The 22,732-nt window shown below is 30.8% G+C and overlaps 1 protein-coding gene across 12 annotated transcripts in view; it reads left to right on the top strand.

Annotated features, from left to right (window-relative positions):
- Positions 1-22,732, top strand: part of LOC135128588 (disks large 1 tumor suppressor protein) — a 1,417,771-nt gene that overhangs the window by 1,083,700 nt on the left and 311,339 nt on the right. The window contains exon 1 of one of the 12 annotated variants that reach the window (XM_064055498.1): positions 886-1,160. The exons of the other annotated variants lie outside the window; for them this stretch is intronic. Coding sequence (XP_063911568.1) covers positions 1,068-1,160 — 93 coding nt within the window. The 5' untranslated portion in view covers positions 886-1,067. Of the gene's footprint in view, positions 1-885; positions 1,161-22,732 lie in introns of those variants that run through there. 12 annotated transcript variants of the gene reach the window in all.

The raw sequence follows: 22,732 nt of genomic DNA, 5'->3' as shown, positions 1-22,732 counted from the left end.
ATGTTGCATTTTTACAGTTTAATAAATTATCGAATTAACAATTATGCAATTTTTAGTTTTGTAATTTTAAAATATTTCAGTTTTTTGATTTGGACGCTTAAAATAAAAAATCACAAGTGCAGGAGTATGTTATTTTATAAAATTTAAATAGCATTTACCACATAAAACTTTATGGTAAAATCATTAGTTTGTTGGTGGTGAATATCACACAAATTTTGGTAGGTTTTTACTATCTACATGATATTCCTGACTTGAAATGATCTGACCTGACCTGAATCAAAATTTGACAACAAAATTTTAGAATTTATCTTAGAAACTACAAGTAACAATTTTAAATGAAGTTTCCCGTCCTCGGATCTCTATGACACTTTAACTTAACTTGTAATGTCGTCAGCTAACTCGTTTTATTTTCTTATCGTGTGTATTAATATTTTCACGATTTCCGAATTCCCAAAAATAGACTCCCCATTATTTGTAGTCCAGGCACCGAAAACATAATGTTGTCAAAATCCACATCACCCGTTGTTTTCCCTTTAATTGTTGCCCACACCAACCGCAAAAAAATAAAAATCAAGCAAACAACCCTCCACGCACACAAACCGCCAAGCACCCATCAAAAATTGTCCAAATACTCACTCCCCCATATTTACCACCCCAATAAATACAAATAGCACGTTGTTTTCCCGCAAACGAGCAGAACCGTGACCCTCCGCGAAAGGTACGAGCGCCAGCGTGCGCCGCGACGTCTCCAGCCGACGGCGTGCACGCAGCATCCCTCTCAGTATTCAAACCGACGTCGTCGGGGGCGTCACGACGCCCGCAATCGGACGCGCGCCGCACTACGTACTCCCGCGACTGAGGGACGCGTCCGATGCACCGGATTTGCGATCCGACGACTCATCACGCTCATAACTCGCTCCATTCGTCACCCAGGTGGAGCGGAAAAAATAAGCACGGAAACGCACGTTTCCCGCTTTCTTTTGGCGGCGAGATGGGTTGAGTTAAGCATGCCGAGATAGAGCAGAGACTTCTTGACATGCTGGAGTGCGGTGGTGGCGATGTGAATCATGGGCTTCAACGATAAAAAGCTGAGGCGACTTCGGCGCTTCCGGTTCTTTGGCAGGGCCAAAGTCTACCTGATGGTGCGATGGCCGATGCTGGTACGGTATACGAATAAAGGCGACTTGTAGTTTGATTTTTTTGTTTAGTTTGCGCACTTTTTAACACGGAGAAGTTACAAAGTGGAATTAAATAAAAACACTCGGTAGTTGCAACTTGAAACGTCATCATTTAGACACAGAATACTAAAGAAATATTTGTTCATTTCGTGTTTTCAATGACGCACTGGAACGTTTGCATGTTTCAGAAAATAAAACTAAGAAGTGTCGGAGGATAAAGTTTAATGACAAGTTTAAGTGTCAAAGGCCATGCCAGTGTACCCTTTACAACTTTGTGTATTATTACTTATTACTGCTCCTAGAGTCGAGTCCGGAAAATAGTGAACATTGTCTTTCTGTTTCCTTTGGATAAGCAGCCCGAAAGCAAGCAATGTTGTAAATCATAGCTATTATAATCCCGAGCGCTTCATTGAAAGTCCATGTTCATATTTCTCGGACTCTACTATACGTATTTAATGCTTTGGAACTAGTTTTTATAATATTTAAAGATTTTTCTCGAGTTGTTTTTTTTTTCTAAAATGATTATTAACAACTGTCTAAGACTTTTTCTGGCTATTTACTTCATGTGTTATTTGTAATTATTACTTATATACGTAACGTAACGTGAGCAATAATAGAATATTTCAATTTCTTAAACCGAACCTAGTCGACACCACTTTATCAAGCAAATCACTATCCATTAATAACACCTAAATTCCCCTTAGTTGTCCTTTTCACATTTTTCTTGTTTTTCTTACTTTGTTTGTACGCTTGATTTGATAACTCAGTAATTGGGCTATAACCTGTTGAGTACCACTTTTCACTAATAATAAGAAAAATAATAATATTAACAATAAAACTGACCAATGAAATGCACTACTTTAAGATTTTCAGATCAATCAAAGAACAATTCTGCTGAATAAATCTTAAAAATAGTGTGGGTCTGCATTTATGATTTATCAATGCATTTATATTTTTTATTTTACTTCTAGAGGGCGTTTCAAAAATATAACAAAAACAAACAATTTATTATATCGATTAATTCAAAAAGAGTTTTCTCAACGTTTCATCATTCCTAAACAATGAGAAAGTTGGTCTTCCATTTCCGTTTGTGGGTTACCTGTCGTGTGTTGATTTTATTAGAAGGTTTCACAATTTAACTTAAAAACTATAAAACTGAAATCGTGCCGATATTTAAAAGTTATAGAAAAAATCAAAAATCCCTTGCAAAATTTGGGAATGTCATCTTACAATTGTGCTGAACAAATCTTAAAAATAGTGTGGGTCTGCATTTATGATTTATCAATGCATTTATATTTTTTATTTTACTTCTAGAGGGCGTTTCAAAAATATAACGAAAACGAACAATTTATTATATCGATTAATTCAAAAAGAGTTTTCTCAACGTTTCATCATTCCAAAACAATGAGAAAAAGGTCTCTGTGGATTACCTGTCCTCTGTTGATTTAATAGAAGGTTTCACAATTTAACTTAAAAACTATAAAACTGAAATCGTGCCGATATTTAAAAGTTATAGAAAAAATCAAAAATCCCTTGCAAAATTTGGGACTGTCATCTTACAATTTTGCTGAATAAATCTAAAAAAAAAGTGTGGGTCTGCATTTATGATTTATCAATGCATTTATATTTTTTATTTTACTTCTAGAGGGCGTTTCAAAAATATAACGAAAACAAACAATTTATTTTATCGATTAATTCAAAAAGAGTTTTCTCAACCTTTCATCATTCCTAAACAATGAGAAAGTAGGTCTTCCATTTCCGTCTGTGGGTTACCTGTTGTCTGTAGATTTTATTAGAAGGTTTCACAATTTAACTTAAACACTATAAAACTGAAATCGTGCCAATATTTAAAAGTTATAGAAAAAATCAAAAATTCTTTTCAAAATTTGGGACTGTCATCTTACAATTTTGCTGAATAAATCTTAAAAATAGTGTGGGTCTGCATTTATGATTTATCAATGCATTTATATTTTTTATTTTACTTCTAGAGGGCGTTTCAAAAATATAACGAAAACAAACAATTTATTTTATCGATTAATTCAAAAAGAGTTTTCTCAACGTTTCATCATTCCTAAACAATGAGAAAATAGGTCCTCCATTTCCGTCTGTGGGTTACCTGTCGTCCGTTGATTTTATTAGAAGGTTTCGCAATTTAACTTAAAAACTATAAAACTGAAATCGTGCCGATACTTAAAAGTTATAGAAAAAATCAAAAATCCCTTGCAAAATTTGGGACTGTCATCTTACAGTATTGCTGAATAAATCTTAAAAATAGTGTGGGTTTGCATTTATGATTTATCAATGCATTTATATTTTTTATTTTACTTCTAGAGGGCGTTTCAAAAATATAACGAAAACAAACAATTTATTTTATCGATTAATTCAAAAAGAGTTTTCTCAACGTTTCATCATTCCAAAACAATGTGAAAGTAGGTCTTCCATTTCCGTCTGTGGGTTGCCTGTCGTCTGTTGATTTTATTAGAAGGTTCCACAATTTAACTTAAAAACTATGTTATTGAAATCGTGCCGATATTTAACAGTTATAGAAAAAATGAAAAATCCCTTGCAAAATTTGGGAATGTCATCTTACAGTTGTGCTGAATAAATCTTAAAAATAGTGTGAGTCTGCATTTATGATTTATCAATGCATTTATATTTTTTATTTTACTTCTAGAGGGCGTTTCAAAAATATAACGAAAACAAACAATTTATTTTATCGATTAATTCAAAAAGAGTGTCCTCAACGTTTCATCATTCCTAAACAATGAGAAAGTAGGTCTTCCATTTCCGTCTGTGGGTTACCTGTCGCCTGTTGATTTTATTAGAAGGTTTCACAATTTAACTTAAAAACTATAAAACTGAAATCGTGACGGTATTTAAAAGTTATAGAAAAAATCAAAAATCCCTTGCAAAATTTGGGACTGTCATCTTACAATTTTGCTGAATAAATCTTAAAAATAGTGTGGGTCTGCGTTTATGATTTATCAATGCATTTATATTTTTTTATTTTACTTCTAGAGGGCGTTTCAAAAATATAACGAAAACAAACAATTTATTTTATCGATTAATTCAAAAAGAGTGTCCTCAACGTTTCATCATTCCTAAACAATGAGAAAGTAGGTCTTCCATTTCCGTCTGTGGGTTACCTGTCGCCTGTTGATTTTATTAGAAGGTTTCACATTTTAGCTTAAAAACTATAAAACTGAAATCGTGACGGTATTTAAAAGTTATAGAAAAAATCAAAAATCCGTTGCAAAATTTGGGACTGTCATCTTACAATTTTGCTGAATAAATCTTAAAAATAGTGTGGGTCTGCATTTATGATTTATCAATGCATTTATATTTTTTTATTTTACTTCTAGAGGGCGTTTCAAAAATATAACGAAAACAAACAATTTATTTTATCGATTAATTCAAAAAGAGTTTTCTCAACGTTTCATCATTCCTAAACAATGAGAAAGTAGGGCTTCCATTTCCGTCTGTGGGTTACCTGTCGTCTGTTGATTTTATTAGAAGGTTTCACAATTTGACTTAAAAACTATAAAACTGAAATCGTGCCGATATTTAAAAGTTGTAGAAAAAATCAAAAATCCCTTGCAAAATTTGGGAATGTCATCTTAAAATTTTGCTGAATAAATCTTAAAAATAGTGTGGGTCTGCATATATGATTTATCAATGCATTTATATATTTTATTTTACTTCTAGGGGGCGTTTCAAAAATATAACGAAAACAAACAATTTATTTTATCGATTAATTCAAAAAGAGGTTTCTCAACGTTTCATCATTCGTAAACAATGAGAAAGTAGGTCTACCATTTTCGTCTGTGGGTTACCTGTCGTCGGTTGATTTTATTAGAACGTTTCACAATTTAACTTAAAAACTATAAAACTGAAATCGTGCCGATCTTTAAAAGTTATAGCAAAAATCAAAAATCCCTTGCAAAATTTGCGAATGTCATCTTACAATTTTGCTGAATAAATCTTAAAAATAGTGTGGGTCTGCATTTATGATTTTTCAATGCATTTATATTTTTTATTTTACTTCTAGAGGGCGTTTCAAAAATAACGAAAACAAACAATTTATTTTATCGATTAATTCAAAAAGAGTTTTCTCAACGTTTCATCATTCCTAAACAATGACAAAGTAGGTGTTTCATTTCCGTCTGTGGGTTACCTGTCGTCTGTTCATTTTATTAGAGGGTTTCACAATTTAACTTAAAAACTATAAAACTGAAATCGTGCCGATATTTAAAAGTTATAGAAAAAATCAAAAATCCCTTGCAAAATTTGGGAATGTCATCTTAAAATTTTGCTGAATAAATCTTAAAAATAGTGTGGGTTTGCATTTATGATTTATCAATGCATTTATTTTTTTTATTTTCCTTCTAGAGGGCGTTTCAAAAATATAACGAAAACAAACAATTTATTTTATCGATTAATTCAAAAAGAGATTTCTCAACGTTTCATCATTCCTAAACAATGAGAAAGTAGGTCTTCCATTTCCGTCTGTGGGTTACCTGTCGTCTGTTGATTTTATTAGAACGTTTCACAATTTAACTTAAAAACTATAAAACCGAAATCGTGCCAATATTTAAAAGTTATAGAAAAAATCAAAAATCCCTTGCAAAATTTGCGAATGTCATCTTACAATTTTGCTGAATAAATCTTAAAAATAGTGTGGGTCTGCATTTATGATTTATCAATCCATTTATATTTTTAATTCTACTTCTAGAGGGCGTTTCAAAAATATAACGAAAACAAACAATTTATTTTATCGATTAATTCAAAAAGAGTTTTCTCAACGTTTCATCATTCCCAAACAATGAGAAAGTAGGTCTTCCATTTCCGTCTGTGGGTTACTTGTTGTCTGTTGATTTTATTAGAAAGTTTCACAATTTAACTTAAAAACTATAAAACTGAAATCGTGCCGATATTTAAAAGTTATAGAAAAAATCAAAAATCTCTTGCAAAATTTGGGACTGTCATCTTACAATTTTGCTGAATAAATCTTAAAAATAGTGTGGGTCTGCATTTATGATTTATCAATGCATTTATATTTTTTATTTTACTTTTAGAGAGCGTTTCAAAAATATAACGAAAACAAACAATTTATTTTATCGATTAATTCAAAAAGAGATTTCTCAACGTTTCATCATTCCTAAACAATGAGAAAGTAGGTCTTCCATTTCCGTCTGTGGGTTACCTGTCGTCTGTTGATTTTATTAGAAGGTTTCACAATTTAACTTAAAAACTATCAAACTGAAATCGTGCCGGTATTTAAAAGTTATAGAAAAAATCAAAAATCCCTTGCAAAATTTGGGACTGTCATCTTACAATTTTGCTGAATAAATCTTAAAAATAGTGTAGGTCTGCATTTATGATTTATCAGTGCATTTATATTTGTTATTTTACTTCTAGAGGACGTTTCAAAAATATAACGAAAACAAACAATTTCTTTTATCGATTAATTCAAAAAGAGTTTTCTCAACGTTTCATCATTCCTAAACAATGAAAAAGTAGGTTTTCCATTTCCGTCTGTGGGTTACCTGTCCTCTGTTGATTTTATTAGAAGGTTTCACAATTTAACTTAAAAACTATAAAACTGAAATCGTGCCGATATTTAAAAGTTATAGAAAAAAATCAAAAATCTCTTGCAAAATTTGGGACTGTCATCTTACAATTTTGCTGAAGAAATCTTAAAAATAGTGTGGGTCTGCATTTATGATTTATCAATGCATTTATATTTTTTATTTTACTTCTAGAGGGCGTTTCAAAAATATAACGAAAACAAACAATTTATTTTATCGATTAATTCAAAAAGAGTTTTCTCAACATTTCATCATTCCTAAACAATGAGAAAGTAGGTCTTCCATTTCCGTCTGTGGGTTACCTGTTGTCTGTTTATTTTATTAGAAGGTTTCACAATTTAACTTAAAAACTATAAAACTGAAATCGTGTCGATATTTAAAAGTTATAGAAAAAATCAAAAATCCCTTGGAAAATTTGGGACTTTCATCTTTCAATTTTGCTGAATAAATCTTAAAAATAGTGTGGGTCTGCATTTATGATTTATCAATGCATTTATATTTGTTATTTTACTTCTAGAGGGCGTTTCAAAAATATAACGAAAACAAACAATTTATTTTATCGATTAATTCAAAAAGAGTTTTCTCAACGTTTCATCATTTCTAAACAATGAGAAAGTAGGTCTTCCATTTCCGTCTGTGGGTTACCTGTCGTCTGTTGATTTTTGTACAAGGTTTCACAATTTAACTTAAAAACTATAAAACTGAAATCGTGCCGATATTTAAAAGTTATAGAAAAAATCAAAAATCCCTTGCAAAATTTGGGACTGTCATCTTACAATTTTGCTGAATAAATCTTAAAAATAGTGTAGGTCTGCATTTATGATTTATCAGTGCATTTATATTTGTTATTTTACTTCTAGAGGACGTTTCAAAAATATAACGAAAACAAACAATTTCTTTTATCGATTAATTCAAAAAGAGTTTTCTCAACATTTCATCATTCCTAAACAATGAAAAAGTAGGTTTTCCATTTCCGTCTGTGGGTTACCTGTCCTCTGTTGATTTTATTAGAAGGTTTCACAATTTAACTTAAAAACTATAAAACTGAAATCGTGCCGATATTTAAAAGTTATAGAAAAAATCAAAAATCTCTTGCAAAATTTGGGACTGTCATCTTACAATTTTGCTGAAGAAATCTTAAAAATAGTGTGGGTCTGCATTTATGATTTATCAATGCATTTATATTTTTTATTTTACTTCTAGAGGGCGTTTCAAAAATATAACGAAAACAAACAATTTATTTTATCGATTAATTCAAAAAGAGTTTTCTCAACATTTCATCATTCCTAAACAATGAGAAAGTAGGTCTTCCATTTCCGTCTGTGGGTTACCTGTTGTCTGTTTATTTTATTAGAAGGTTTCACAATTTAACTTAAAAACTATAAAACTGAAATCGTGTCGATATTTAAAAGTTATAGAAAAAATCAAAAATCCCTTGCAAAATTTGGGACTGTCATCTTACAATTTTGCTGAATAAATCTTAAAAATAGTGTGGGTCTGCATTTATGATTTATCAATGCATTTATATTTTTTATTTTACTTCTAGAAAGCGTTTCAAAAATATAACGAAAACAAACAATTTATTTTATCGATTAATTCAAAAAGTGTTTTCTCAACGTTTCATCATTCCTAGACAATGAGAAAGTAGGTTTTCCATTTCCGTCTGTGGGTTACCTGTCGTCCGTTGATTTTATTAGAAGGTTTCACAATTTAACTTAAAAACTATAAAACTGAAATCGTGCCGATATTTAAAAGTTATAGAAAAAATGAAAAATCCCTTGCAAAATTTGGGACTGTCATCTTACAATTTTGCTGAATAAATCTTAAAAATAGTGTGGGTTTGCATTTATGATTTATCAATGCATTTATATTTTATATTTTACTTCTAGAGAGCGTTTCAAAAATATAACGAAAACAAACAATTTATTTAATCGATTAACTCAAAAAGAGTTTTCTCAAAGTTTCATCATTCCTAAACAATGAGAAAGTAGGTCTTCCATTTCCGTCTGTGGGTTACCTGTCGTCTGTTGATTTTATTAGAAGATTTCACAATTTAACTTAAAAACTATAAAACTGAAATCGTGTCGATATTTAAAAGTTATAGAAAAAATCAAAAATCCCTTGCAAAATTTGGGACTGTCATCTTACAATTTTGCTGAGTAAATCTTAAAAATATTGTAGGTCTGGATTTATGATTTATCAATGCATTTATATTTTTTATTTTACTTCTAGAGGGCGTTTCAAAAATATAACGAAAACAAACAATTTATTTTATCGATTAACTCAAATGAGTTTTCTCAACGTTTCATCATTCCTAAACAATGAGAAAGTAGGGCTTCCATTTCCGTCTGTGGGTTACCTGTCGTCTGTTGATTTTATTAGAAGGTTTCACAATTTAACTTAAAAACTATAAAACTGAAATCGTGCCGATATTTACAAGTTATAGGAAAAGCCAAAAATCCTTTGCAAAATTTGGGACTGTCATCTTACAATTTTGCTGATTAAATCTTAAAAATAGTGTGGGTCTGCATTTATGATTTATCAATGCATTTATATTTTTTATTTTACTTCTAGAGGGCGTTTCAAAAATATAACGAAAACAATTTATTTTATCGATTAATTCAAAAGGAGTTTTCTCAACGTTTCATCATTCCTAAACAATGAGAAAGTAGGTCTTCCATTTCCGTCTGTGGATTACCTGTCGTCTGTTGATTTTATAAGAAGGTTTCACAATTTAACTTAAAAACTATAAAACTGAAATCGTCCCGATAATTAAAAGTTATAGAAAAAATCAAAAATCCCTTGCAAAATTTGGGAATGTCATCTTACAATTTTGCTGAGTAAATCTTAAAAATAGTGTAGGTCTGCATTTCTGATTTATCAATGCATTTATATTTTTTATTTAACTTCTAGTTAGCGTTTCAAAAATATAACGAAAACAAACAATTTATTTTATCGATTAATCCAAAAAGAGTTTTCTCAACGTTTCATCATTTCTAAACAATGAGAAAGTAGGTCTTCCATTTCCGTCTGTGGGTTACCTGTCGTCTGTTGATTTTATTAGAAGGTTTCACAATTTAACTTAAAAGCTATAAAACTGAAATCGTGCCGATATTTAAATGTCATAGAAAAAATCAAAAATCCCTTGCAAAATTTGGGAATGTCATCTTACAATTTTGCTGAATAAATCTTAAAAATAGTGTGGGTCTGCATTTATGATTTATCAGTGCATTTATATTTTTTATTTTACTTCTAGAGGGTGTTTCAAAAATATAACGAAAACAAACAATTTATTTTATCGATTAAATCAAAAATAGTTTTATGTCATTTTCCTGAAATTCTGTTAAACAATGCGGTTGTCATTTTTATACTACATCTATTGAAACTGATAAATCGAGAGAGCACAAAAAATACGATCAAAGGTAGCCATCAGTTTATGAAAATTTGTCTTTCATAAAATCAACAACAAAGTTTGACTTGAAAATGCAATAATCAAAGACCAATTTCCAAATATCCATCGCTACTTTTGATCGTATTTTTATTGTTTTCGCGGTATTTGTCACTCCCTATTAAAATGGTTGATTACATCAACGCAAACTGTTGTTAAGAAAAACTGATTTGAAGTTTCTGAAGGGTCGGTCAACTTAACGGGATTATCATCTGGAGTAAGAAATCGAGGCGGATTCATGAAGCACAACAATAGGACTATAGTATTTTGTAAAATTTAAATAGCATTTACCATGCAACATTTTGAGGTGGCGCCATCAAATTTTTGGTTTCAAAAATGAAATAAATTTTGGTTAATGTACTACACGATAATTTTAAAATACACATGTAAAATTTTTTGTATTTTAATCGATCTGATCGTTTCGAAGATTATTATCAGTGCATCATTATTTTTTTAATTTATTTCTACCAGTGTCCCAAAATCCATGGCTGTTTCAACTTCTTGGGGTTGTCATGAAAACATTAGTCTTATGTTATTCTACATGATATTCCTAAAATACATACAAAATTTGACAACAATTCGTCCAGTAGTTTCGGAGATTATCTGTGTAATAAAAATCGACACAAACGACAGACAGACGGAATCCGGAGATCTACGTTTTCATATTCTAGGGAAGTGACAAACTTGTAATTTATAATAATTCTGTCAAAAATGTCGGTGTGTTTCGAAGATAACGGAAAGTCATTGAAGTCCTCCTGTACCTGTGTCCCGTATATTCTTAAGTACCTTCAATAATGATATAATTTAGTAGAACATTATACCCTAGACATGATTTACTCACAACTCGAATCGTACGCCATTATAAATTCAATTGTAATAATACCTCTAATTGCTTCGCTTGGAATAGTAGATGCTCATGAAATATGGTCTTTTGAATTTGGAGTTCAAGCTACTCAATAAAATGTAGCCTTTATTATGAATAATGATTCAGTCATACTACGTCTGCCAGCTGCTCTAATAATGAGGAAAAAAGAAAAGTGGATTGATTGTGAACAATAACATTAATAACCCGATACCAATCGCAATCCACACGTAAATCGAAGTGCATAAACATTTCTAGGTGCATTTAGTGAATCGAATTTCAAATAGGTAGTAAAGGGCTTTTTATAGCAAAAGTTTTAATAACAACTATTGTTACTCGGTGTTTACTAGTCGGACATTGCTTGTAATTAAAACCGTATAATCTTTAAGTTCCAGCGCCATAATTCTTGCCATAGAGAGAATTTTAGTAATCTTACTATATAACTCTGATATAAGGTCTTTTAAGTTTAAGTTTAGTTTATTTACGGCAAAAAGCCTTTACAGCATACATCAGTACATGGAAAGAACGATAATACAAGGTACACATGGTTCAAAAAGATTACAATAATATAGCTTTAATATTTCTCTTAAAAGTGGGTAACATGTCCGCAAAGAAGTCAACATAATCACTTACACTATTACATGCAAACATTAGAGAATTCATGGGTGATCGTAACGCATAATTAGACTGGCAAAAATCTATGTAGAACAACGGAACTGACCTGAGGGTATAACAAGGGACATTATACTGCAGTAAATTAATAATATTCGGTACGTCATATTGATTATTTAATACTTTATAAACGAAACATACTTTTAGAAAAAGCCTACGAGATTCTAATAAATCAAGTCCTAAGTAGGATCTACTAAGTTCCATGGAAGAACTTACATTCGTGGGTAACCTATGAAGCATGGATCTTATAAATTTATGCTGAATTTTTTCAATTCTCTCAACATGAGTCCTGTAGTATGGGGCCCAGACTAAACACCCATATTCAAGTACAGATCGCACAAATGTAACAAACAATATAGTCAGGGTGCGAACATCGGTAAAGTTCCTAGTAAACCTTTTAATACACCCAAGCAATTTATTTGCTTTGGCGATAACAAAGTCACAATGAAATTTAAAGGTTGATTTGCTATCTAGGAAGACTCCAAGATCTTTGTTCACAGTATTTTTTTCAGAATTTTGTTGTCAATCAAATAACACGGTTTATTAGGCTTTATTTTCCTACTGAAGTTAATGGCCTGACACTTATCAAGATTTAATACCATCAAGTTTTTAGCACACCATTTCGTTAAACAATCAAGATCATGTTGCAATAATTTCATATCTGATTCGTCTTTTATAACACTGTACATTTTAAGGTCATCAGCAAACAGGGCAAATTTACAAAGAAAATTACAGCTAACATCATTAATATATATCAAAAATAGCAAAGGTCCCAAAATTGAACCTTGAGGAACTCCTGAAGGCACATGCTGGAAATCAGATAGTAAATCATTCCATTTCACTTGCTGATATCTGTTGGTAAGATAACTGACAAGCCATGATAGCAATGAACCAGAAATTCCAAGTGACATAAGTTGATGAATCAAAATTTCATGATTGAGTTTATCAAAAGCTTTACTAAAATCAGTGTATACAGCATGTACCTCATGACCAGCATCAATAGTCGTTATAATGTCATTAGTGTAATGCAACAGATTAGTTACTGTTGACCTTTTGCTAATGAAGCCATGTTGATGATCAGAGAAAAAACCTTTAAGAGCAGAGGTAACATGCACATGTACTAATGATTCAAAAACCTTGGTAGGTGTTGATAGAATTGAGATAGGTCTATAGTTTTCGACAACTGACTTACTACTTTTTAATATCATTTCGTTTCAACAAGTCTGTTGATTTTGATTAATAATTGTATTTACACTACTTGTAAATTTTATTAGAATATGAACGCTCAAGTCGTAATTCGTTTGCTCATGAAACAATTAAACAAGTTAATTAAACACGTATTTTGAAGAGAAATCTAAAGTAGTAATATGGAGAGACAAAATTGGGACGAATTTTGGTTTGGCCTCAATTCTGAGACACTCATTTAAGCAGTTTGTTGAAATTTTCGAAGTTTTAGAGCTAATATCGTAGCTGAATTCAATGATCATACTTTTTTCTGCATAATAAACCTCGGTTCTTTTACTGCTTGAAATATATTTACATGTGTCATAAATTTTGTTTGAATTTTGCGGTTATTAAAATACAGCGTCGACTTCAGCCACCAGGTTCTTTTTAATAGTGGGCCAACATTTTTAAATGAAATATCACTTTTAAACCAGTAGGTGGCATCGATTTCTGCAATTTATATTTCTCTCATTTAAAATGTTGCTCCAGTCTTGGCGTCGATTTCTCGCCGAGATTTATTACCCAATCATTTAGATCCACTTGCCGTATTTAAAGGTGCTTTTCTACAATCAATATACTTAGAAAGTAGGTGAAGTTTTCTGATGAGCAAAAAATTGTCACTCGTTTCTTGTGACAACAGTTGCAACTTTGTAGATTATATTATTGGAAAGTAGGCATTTGTTTCTCTAAAATTTGACTTAAAATTCTTACAAGAAAAAAAAAAAGGAACAACTCTCGGTGGAATCCTAAACTGTAGAAACCTAAACACACAGATTCCACATTGAAAAATTGGTAAAAGGTTTTTGTTTTTTACTTCTATAAAGTAAAAACCAGTGGCGTAAATAACAACTCCGGAAAATTGAAAATCGATAAATAGAAAAATTGAAATATCGACAAATCCAAAGCACAAAAATTTAAAAATAGAAAAATCTTCTGGAAAGTAAAAAATCGAAACTCGAAAAATCGAGAACTCGAGAAGTCAAAAAATTGAAAAATCGAAAAAAGTGAAGAATGGGATTAAAAACTTGGGAAATCGAAAAGAAGTAAATTGAAAAAACTCAAACACTGAAGAATGGAAAACCTCAAAAATCGAAAATTGAAAAAATCAACTACAAAATTTGAAAATTCGGGTATCGAAAATCGAAAAATCGGTAAGTAAAATATTTGAAAAATCTAAAATTTAAAAAAAAATGGCAAATTTAAGCCATTGAAAATTTGAAAAACGGAAGAATCGCAAAAACGAAAATCCGTGGAATCGAAAAAGCGACAAATCAAAAATTCGTAAATTAAAATTTTGAAAATTCTAAAATTCCAAGAATCGAAATACAGGGTCATCATAAATGATTGTAGTCAACTTGGCTTTGAAAACAAATGAATTTTTTGCTGTTGCCGCTTCATAATACGGTTCGAAATAATTCGAACTATTAGTTAAATGTCATGCTCTGTTTGAGGTTATTTTCAAAAATAAATAAAACATTCTTTAAGTGTTTAGGCCTAACTGCACCGCTTTCATTTAACACTTAGAAGTGTTACCTAAATTCATTTGTGTCCGTGCCCCCGTGCCTCGTGTGTTCGTGCAGTTTATAAAAAAAATATGGAACAACAAAATGCCGAATAACCAGTTGTACACCGGAGGAGGTTTTAATTATGGATTAAGTTTATGAATATGAATCCAAAGCTACCATAGAAAATAAAAAGGACGATGTCATTTACTGGTGCGACAAAGATTCTAAAAAAAAGTGGTACGAGAACAAGAAAAATGAAGACCGGAAAACAGCCGCAGACGAGGAGGCCGAAAGAAGAAAGATTGGCAAAGGACCACGTCCAGTATTTGAAACAATGGATCCTTGTTTTGGTTAAGTTACGGACCTCACAAATCAAAACACTTGTGGAGACTGGAGACGTACATTTCACATAGTGGGGACGAAAATGAAAGCATTAAACCAACAAATAGCCAAGATGGTGCAGAGGAAATCCTGTGTGTTTAGGTACAAGATGACATCACAGTCTTGGTTCCAATGTTCAACAGAAAAGCATAGTTGAACAGGGTGGTAGTCAGTGTTCTGTGGTCATGATTTACCAACAACCTCAAAAGAAGTAAGTATACATTTCATTGTTATCTATAGAAAATTTACTGTTTATTTTAAGGACCACTGGCGTGTTACATTCCAAATAATTTTAAAAAGCTGATGGATCAGTAACTTCACACTTCACACTAAAAATTGGTTTAGTGGAAGAAGAGCAAAGGTTATGGAGACTGTTCATGGGAACATAATTCACAGCAGTGGCAGGGTTATGAAGTGGCAAAATTAAAAAACCAATATTTCGGGCAGGAGTTAACTACAAAAGAAGGAACGAGAAATTGAAGAATTTAATTTTAGGGAAAGGGTTTTAAAACCAGACATTGAATTAAATGTACTTACTTCAAATTAAAACATTAAAGAGTCCATTTTCAATTAAATGATGCTCATGTTTAATGTAATGTTAACAATAACATGAGATATTGTTAGTTTATAAATAAATTTTAATATGTTTTTCACTATAAATGAAATCAACAAAAAAAAAATTATTACCAATAAATTTTTACTGTCAAATATTACAATCTGTTTTAAAATGTGTAAAACAACAGCGACAATCACAACTGTTAACACAGGAAACTGTCGTTTCAGAATCCCAAATGTGCACCCAATTCTATTGCGGCTTCCAATGTGTCACTGATAATAGAGCTGTTGTGCTGGAGTAACGGGATATATCAGCAGTGTCAACAAGTATTTTTTAAGCGATAACTTGTTACTTAGAAATATAATAATATAATAAAATTCTCTTAAAATATTCTATCCAAGAGCGCACAACTTTGCAGTTGTGTATTTTCAAACAGATCTTAAACTGAACAATGATTAAAAATAGTACTATCATTTGTAGCTACTGATAATTGTGCCACAATATTTGAAATTTAATCATTTCATCACATATGGCTTGTACATTAACCAAGAGACAATCTTCCTGATTTCTAAAAATTTCTGGATCTTCTCCACCTATAACTTTTACTATTTCATTTTTTGTGTTCTATGTTAACAAAAATTCATATACCTGGTAATTTAATTTTTATATGTGCATATGCAGTCCAAGGCGCCAATGAAGTCTGGAAAACGAGCTAGATGAACAACAATCTTTCACATTTGCTTGCTCGTCTACAATTTTAGGCATCACAAAATTTTTTTGGTACAGTATAATCACTGCTCTGGGTACTCAAGGAATTCTTCTTTTCAAAAACAAAAGGATTTTCAGCACTCCAAACTCTATAATTTTGCGAATTAACGTAGCCATTTAGATGAAACCATGCTTCATCGGAAAAAAATGACAAACCCAAAATTCTGTTGTTGTTCATGTTGTTTTGAAACCATTCACAATATGCAACATGACGAGGATAATCAGCTGGTTTAAGTTCATGGACTGACGATACTTTATAGGGATGCATATGTAATGTTCTTTTTAAAACTTTCTGACAAGTGGTGTATGGGACACCAGATTGCAAAGACACTTTACTTAAAGATTTTTTGAGCTTTGCTCCACTCGTTCCCTCAAATCTTCGACGACCTCTTCACTAACTGGAGGCCTTCCTGGTGACTTGCCTTTAGAAATATTTCCAGTGCTGTTGAATCGGTCAACGATTCTTTTTATTTGTGTCATTAAAGACTGTTCTTCAATGTTTAATTCTGGAAATTTTGCCAAATACTCATCCTTGCAAGCTTGAACAGAATACACCCATTCCCCGTCCGCATTTAACGTCCCATTTCGCTAGTAAGACAACAATAAACGTATTTTGTTCAAGAGTGTACCCCATCTTAACCTAAAACAGATTTATTTGAAATATGAATACACATTAATTCATTTCTAGTTACCTTAATTGCTGTTTTCAATCGTTGTAGTTTTGATAAAAACTGGTTTAATTCAATTTAATTTATAACAAAGAAGACTGGAACTACAACACAAGTAAACAAGACGTGCGCGGGAAAGTATTATGACATATGACCAATATGACATTCTTCTGACAGCAAAGCAAAACAAAAATTCCCCATAACTTTAGTGGACTATAATTAATAATTTTTTGAAAGTAAGAAGCGGCATATCAAAACAATTGCGTCAGCGCCTACTTCGACTACAATCATTTATGATAACCCTGTATAAATAAAACGAAATAACGAAAATTCTAAAATCGGAAAATCAGGAAGTAGAAAAATCGGAAAATCGGGAACTCGATAAAACAAAAATCGAATAATTGAAAAGGAGAAAGAGTGAAAGTTTGAGTGCCGAAAAAAAAACTCGAGAAATCAAAAAATCAAAAAACTGAAACAGGGAAAAATTGAAAAATCGAAACTTCAAAAAATTAAAAACCGAAAAATACAGAACTCGAAAAAACAAAAAATCGAGAACAAAATAATTGAAAATGGGAAAACTGAAATATGGAAAAATTGAAAAATTGATAATTCAAAAATCAAAAATCGAAAAAGTAAAGAATGTAACTGAAAATTTGGGAAATCGAAAAGAAGTAAATTGAAAAAAACCCAAAAACTGAAGAATGGAAAACCTAAAAAATCGAAAATTGAAAAAATCAACTACAAAATTTGAAAATTCGGGTATCGAAAATCGAAAAATCGGAAAGTAAAATATTTGAAAAATCGAAAAACTGAAGAATTTAAAAATTGAAAAATCTAAAATTAAAAAAAATGGAAAATGTAGACAACTGAAAATTTGAAAAATGGAAGAATCGCAAAAACGAAATTCCCTAGAATCGAAAATGCGAAAAATCAAAAATTGGTTAATCAAAATGTTGAAAATTCTAAAAATCCAAGAATCGAAATATAAATAAAACGAAATATCGAAAATTCTAAATCGGAAAATCAGGAAGTAGAAAAATTGGAAAATCGGGAATTCGAGAAATCAAAAAATCGAAAAGTAAAAACAAATTGAAAAATCGAAAAACTGAAGAATGGAATTCAAAATTTGGGAAATCGAAAAGGAGAAAATGAATAACTTTAAAAAGTGACGACCGGAAAAATTGAAAAATCGGAAAGTCAAAAAATCAAAAATCGAATAATCAAAAAGTAGGAAAATTGAAAATTCAAGTGTCGAAAATCGAAAACTCGAGAAATCAAAAAGCACAATAATTGACGATCATAACTGAAATATGGAAAAATTGGAAAATCGAAGATTCAAAACATCAAAAATCGAAAAGTCCAGAACTAGAGAAATCCTAAATCGAAAAGTAAAATAAAATTGAAAAATCGAAAAACTAAAGAATGTAACTGAAAATTTGGGAATTCGAAAAGAAGAAAATTTAAAAGTCTAAAAACTGAAAAATGGAAAAATTGAAAATTCTAAAGTTCAGAACATCAAAAATTGAAAATTTGAAAAATGAAAATTCGGGCATCGAAAATCGAAAAATCTAAAACTATAAATACCTAAAATTCGGGTATCGAAAATCGAAAACTCGACAAATCAAAAAATCCAAAAGTAAAATAATTGAAAAATCGGAAAACTGGAGAAAAGAGAAATTGAAAAATCTGTAATTCAAAAAAATTAAAAATCTAAAAATTAAAAAATTGAAAATTTGAAAAATGGTAGAATTGGAAAGCTGAAGAATCGAGAAATCGGAAAGGAAATAAATTGAACTTTCGAATATTAAAAATCTAAAATTCCATGAACCAAATTTACGCAAAAACGAAAATCCGAGGAATTGAAAAGTCCAAAAATCAAAAATTTGATAGTCGAAAAATTCAAGAATCGAAATATAAATAAAACGAAATTTCGAAAATTGAAAAATCGAAAACTCTAAAATCGAAAAATCGGAAAGTAGAATAATCGAAAAATCGAGAATTCGAGAAATCAAAAAATCGAAAAGTAAAAAGAAATTGAAAAATCGAAAAACTGAAGAGTGGAATTCAAAATTTTGAAAATCGAAAAGAAGAAAACTTGAAAGTCTAAAAACTGAAGAATCGAAAATTCAAAAAATCAACAATCAAAATTTCGGAAAATCGAAAACCAAATAATTAAAAATTAGAGAGATTGAAAATTCGAGTGTCGAAAATTGAAAACTTGAGAAAAAAAAAATCGAAAAATAAAATATGTAATCAAAAATAGAAAAACTGAAAAATGGAAACATCGAAAAATCGAAAATTGAAAAAATTAATAATCGAAAAATCAAGAAATCCAGAAACCAAAAATCGAAAAATAAAATAAAATTGAAAAATCCAAAAACTGAGGAATGTAACTGAAAATTTGAGAAATCGAAAAGAAGAAAATTGAACAGTCGAAAAAGTGTATGGAAAAACTCAAAAATCGAAAATTCAGGAAATCAAAAATCGAAAACTTGAAAAATTGAAAATTCGGTTATCGAAAATCGAAAAATGGAAAGCTAGATAAACCGAAAATTCGGGTATCGAAAATCGAAAAATTAAAAAATTGAATGTCTGAAAAAGTGAAGAATTGATAAGCTGAAGAATCGAGAAATCGAAAAGGAAATAAATTGAAAATTGTAATATTAAAAAATCTAACATTCCATGAATCAAATTTTCGCAGAAACGAAAATCCGAGGAATCGAAAAGGGAGAAATATCAAAAATTCGAAAATCGAAAAATCCAAGAGTCCAAAGATAAGTAAAATGAAATATCGAAAATCGAAAATTCGAAAATCGAAAAATCGGAAAGTAGAAACATCGAAAAATCAAGAATTCGAGAAATCAAAGAATCCAAAAGTAAAACACATTGAAAAATGGAAAAACTGAAGAATGGAATTCAAAATTTAGGAAATCGAAAAGAAGAAAGTCGAAAAGTCTAAAAACTGAAGAATGGAAAAATTGAAAAATCGAAAATTAAAAAAATCAACAATAGAAATTTCGGAAAATCAAAAAGCCAATAATTTAAAATTAGAGAGATTGAAAATTCGAAAATTCGAAAAGTCGAAAAAGTGAAGAATAAAAAAATTGAAATTTTGAAAAATTGTACAATTGAGAAACTGAAGAATCAAGAAATCGAAAAGGAAACAAATTGAAAATTCGAATATTAAAAAATCTAAAATTCGATGAATCAAATATTCGCAAAAACGAAAATCCGAAAAATAAAAAAATTGAAAATTAAAATTTCGAAAAATCAAAAAACCCAAGAATCGAAAATCGGAAAGTAGGAAAATTGAAAACTTAAAAAATCGAGGAATCGAGTTAAAAAAATTCGAATATCAAAAAATCGAATATTCTCAAAAGTCGAAATTTCGAAATTTCGAAAATGAAAATTTGAAAAATTGAAAAATTGAAAAATCAAGAAATTGAGAAATCGAAACACCGAAAAATTTAAAAATTGGAACATCGAGAAATCAAAACAGACAATGATTGAGAAAGTGAGAAGTCATATAGTCGAGAAGTTGCGAAATCCACAAAAAATTGAAAAAGCCAAAAAGGGAAAAAATCCCAAAGTGGAAATGTTGAGAAGTTTAAACATTGAAAAATCGATAAGTCGAGGAATGGAAAATTCGAAAAATCAAAGAACTCAAATATAAAAAAAATAAAAAATCGTAAAATCGAAACATCGAGATTTGATAAAACTGCAAAATCGAAAAATGTAATTTAAAAAAAAAAATTGAGAAATCAAAAGAAGGAAAAATCAACAAATTGAACTATCTAAAATTTAAGAAATCAAAAAATTGAAGAATTGAAAATTTGAAAAATTCCAAAACATCAATATCGCAAAAGTAATCCATCGATAAATCGAAAAATTGAAAAATGGAAAACTTGATAAAAATGGAGGAAAAAGGAAAGGATGTAAAAACTGAAAAATCAAAAAACTGAAACATTGAGAAACCAAGTTATCGAAAAATTGAAAAAAAAAAACTGAGAACTCGAAAAACTGGAGAATTGAAGTTGAGAAACTGAAACATGGAGAAATCGAGAAATGGGAATATCAAATTATCGAAAAATCGAAACATCAAAAAGTCGAAAAGTCGAGGAGACGAAAAATTTATGCTTTAGCCAAAAATCAAAAATTTAGAAACAATAAAAATTGGAATGTTGAAAAATCAAAATTTGAAATATCCGAAATCGGAACATCGAACAGCTAAAAAATGGAAAAATTTTTAGCAGAAGAATAACTTTTTTTTCAAAAACTCGATGTCTAGTATAAAGATTTTAACACGGATTCATCATGTTACTTTTTAACATTGATGTAACACTTATCAACAAAATTGTAAAATGATTATAATAATTCTTGTAGTAGCTCCCCCCCTCCCTTTATCTAGGGTTAAAACTCAACACAGATCCATAAACGAAATGGGCAGGAATATCTTATTTTATAAAATTTCAGTAACATTTACTAATGTAAATTGTGGGGATGATTAGCCAAATCGTGGTTAGTGTTTTAGCATCTACACAATAATAAAAATCCGGACAGACGGCAGACAGACAGACAAACGGAAAGAAAAGAGCCTATTTTTTCGTATTCTAGGGGTCATGAAAACTAAAGAAAATATAAAGGTAGGGAAGTATAACAAAAAAAATGGTCATGACTCGCTGCGATGGTCGACACGCTATCCCGACCCCCATCCCGATTAAACCAACTTTCAAAAACAACATCATTGTGATCAGTACACTAATTTAGGAGCTTTGGTTCCACAACCGGACCCACAAACAGACAAAGCTCCAAGTTATAACACTCCTGTTTCTGCGTCGGATTTAAAAATTCTCATAGTGCGAAAAATTCCGTCAAACCAGAAAAACGTGAACATAAACCCGAAAACCGCCAAATGCGGAAAATAAATTGAACTTTTCCCTGATATCAAAACACGCATCGGACTTACCTATATGTCAAGGTTCAAGCGCGCATAATTTAAATTAGATTACACAAGAACTCAATCTAGAAAACTTATTCGAAGAGGATTTTTAATTTAGCTTCAGGTATCACGAAAAATCTCGGATAAATCTGAGGCCGTATCGCGTGTCTCGAGAGCCCGCAGATTTCGACCTTGCAGCCTTACAATCAACGCTGGAAATAGCACTTGGGATTTCTGGGCACAAACAATCGCACAAATGTCTAAATTGTCCCCATTTTGAACATCCAGCACCTGTTGATCTCTGCTGGAGGAGAATCCTTAATGAGTGAATGGTAACAAAAACAAGATCAAACAATTTAATACAATGTTTTTAAAATGGGGGGAAAATTTTGAAACTAACTGCGAAGTTTTCTTGGTTCTGGCGCTTTTTCTTGAGTTGGCACCCGGGTCACGTGTGCCAACCGAAAATAATTAATCACTCAATAGCTCGTTACTCATGTAGCCAAGGTAGATGGCATGTGTGTAGTAATGCACTACGTTAAGCACCGTTAAGAGGCGTCGTAATTTATAAGAGGCGGCTTTAGCTTCGCCGACGTCGTCTTTCCTAATAACTTGTATAACTTTGCTTATTACGGGACCACCCACCTCCGCTAAATTCATTCGCTTGCATAAATTTGTGTATTAAATTAAGACGACAGGCCGGGGATTTTCTGGCTTCTTTGTCTTTTTACGTCAATGATAATATTATTTATGAAGACTTCGCAAGCCGGATAAATATTTTCTATACTTTTCGATGGCGTGGGCTGCGAACAAGGGAAGGAGGACTCCGGGCGGTGAAAACAATAAGGGCTTGAAACGTCCCCTCGTTGGCTTTATTTGTTTTATTTTAAATTGGTAACATGTGGATAGTAAGGTTTAAGGTCAATAATGTCAGCATAAAGAC

The sequence above is a fragment of the Zophobas morio genome, unplaced genomic scaffold, assembly GCF_036711695.1.
Source record: "Zophobas morio isolate AGI-343-1 ecotype UQ-CSIRO unplaced genomic scaffold, CSIRO_AGI_Zmor_V1 ptg000014l, whole genome shotgun sequence".
NCBI lineage: Eukaryota > Metazoa > Arthropoda > Insecta > Coleoptera > Tenebrionidae > Zophobas > Zophobas morio.
Note: the sequence above shows the minus strand (reverse complement) of the source record. Positions and strands in the feature narration are given on the sequence as shown.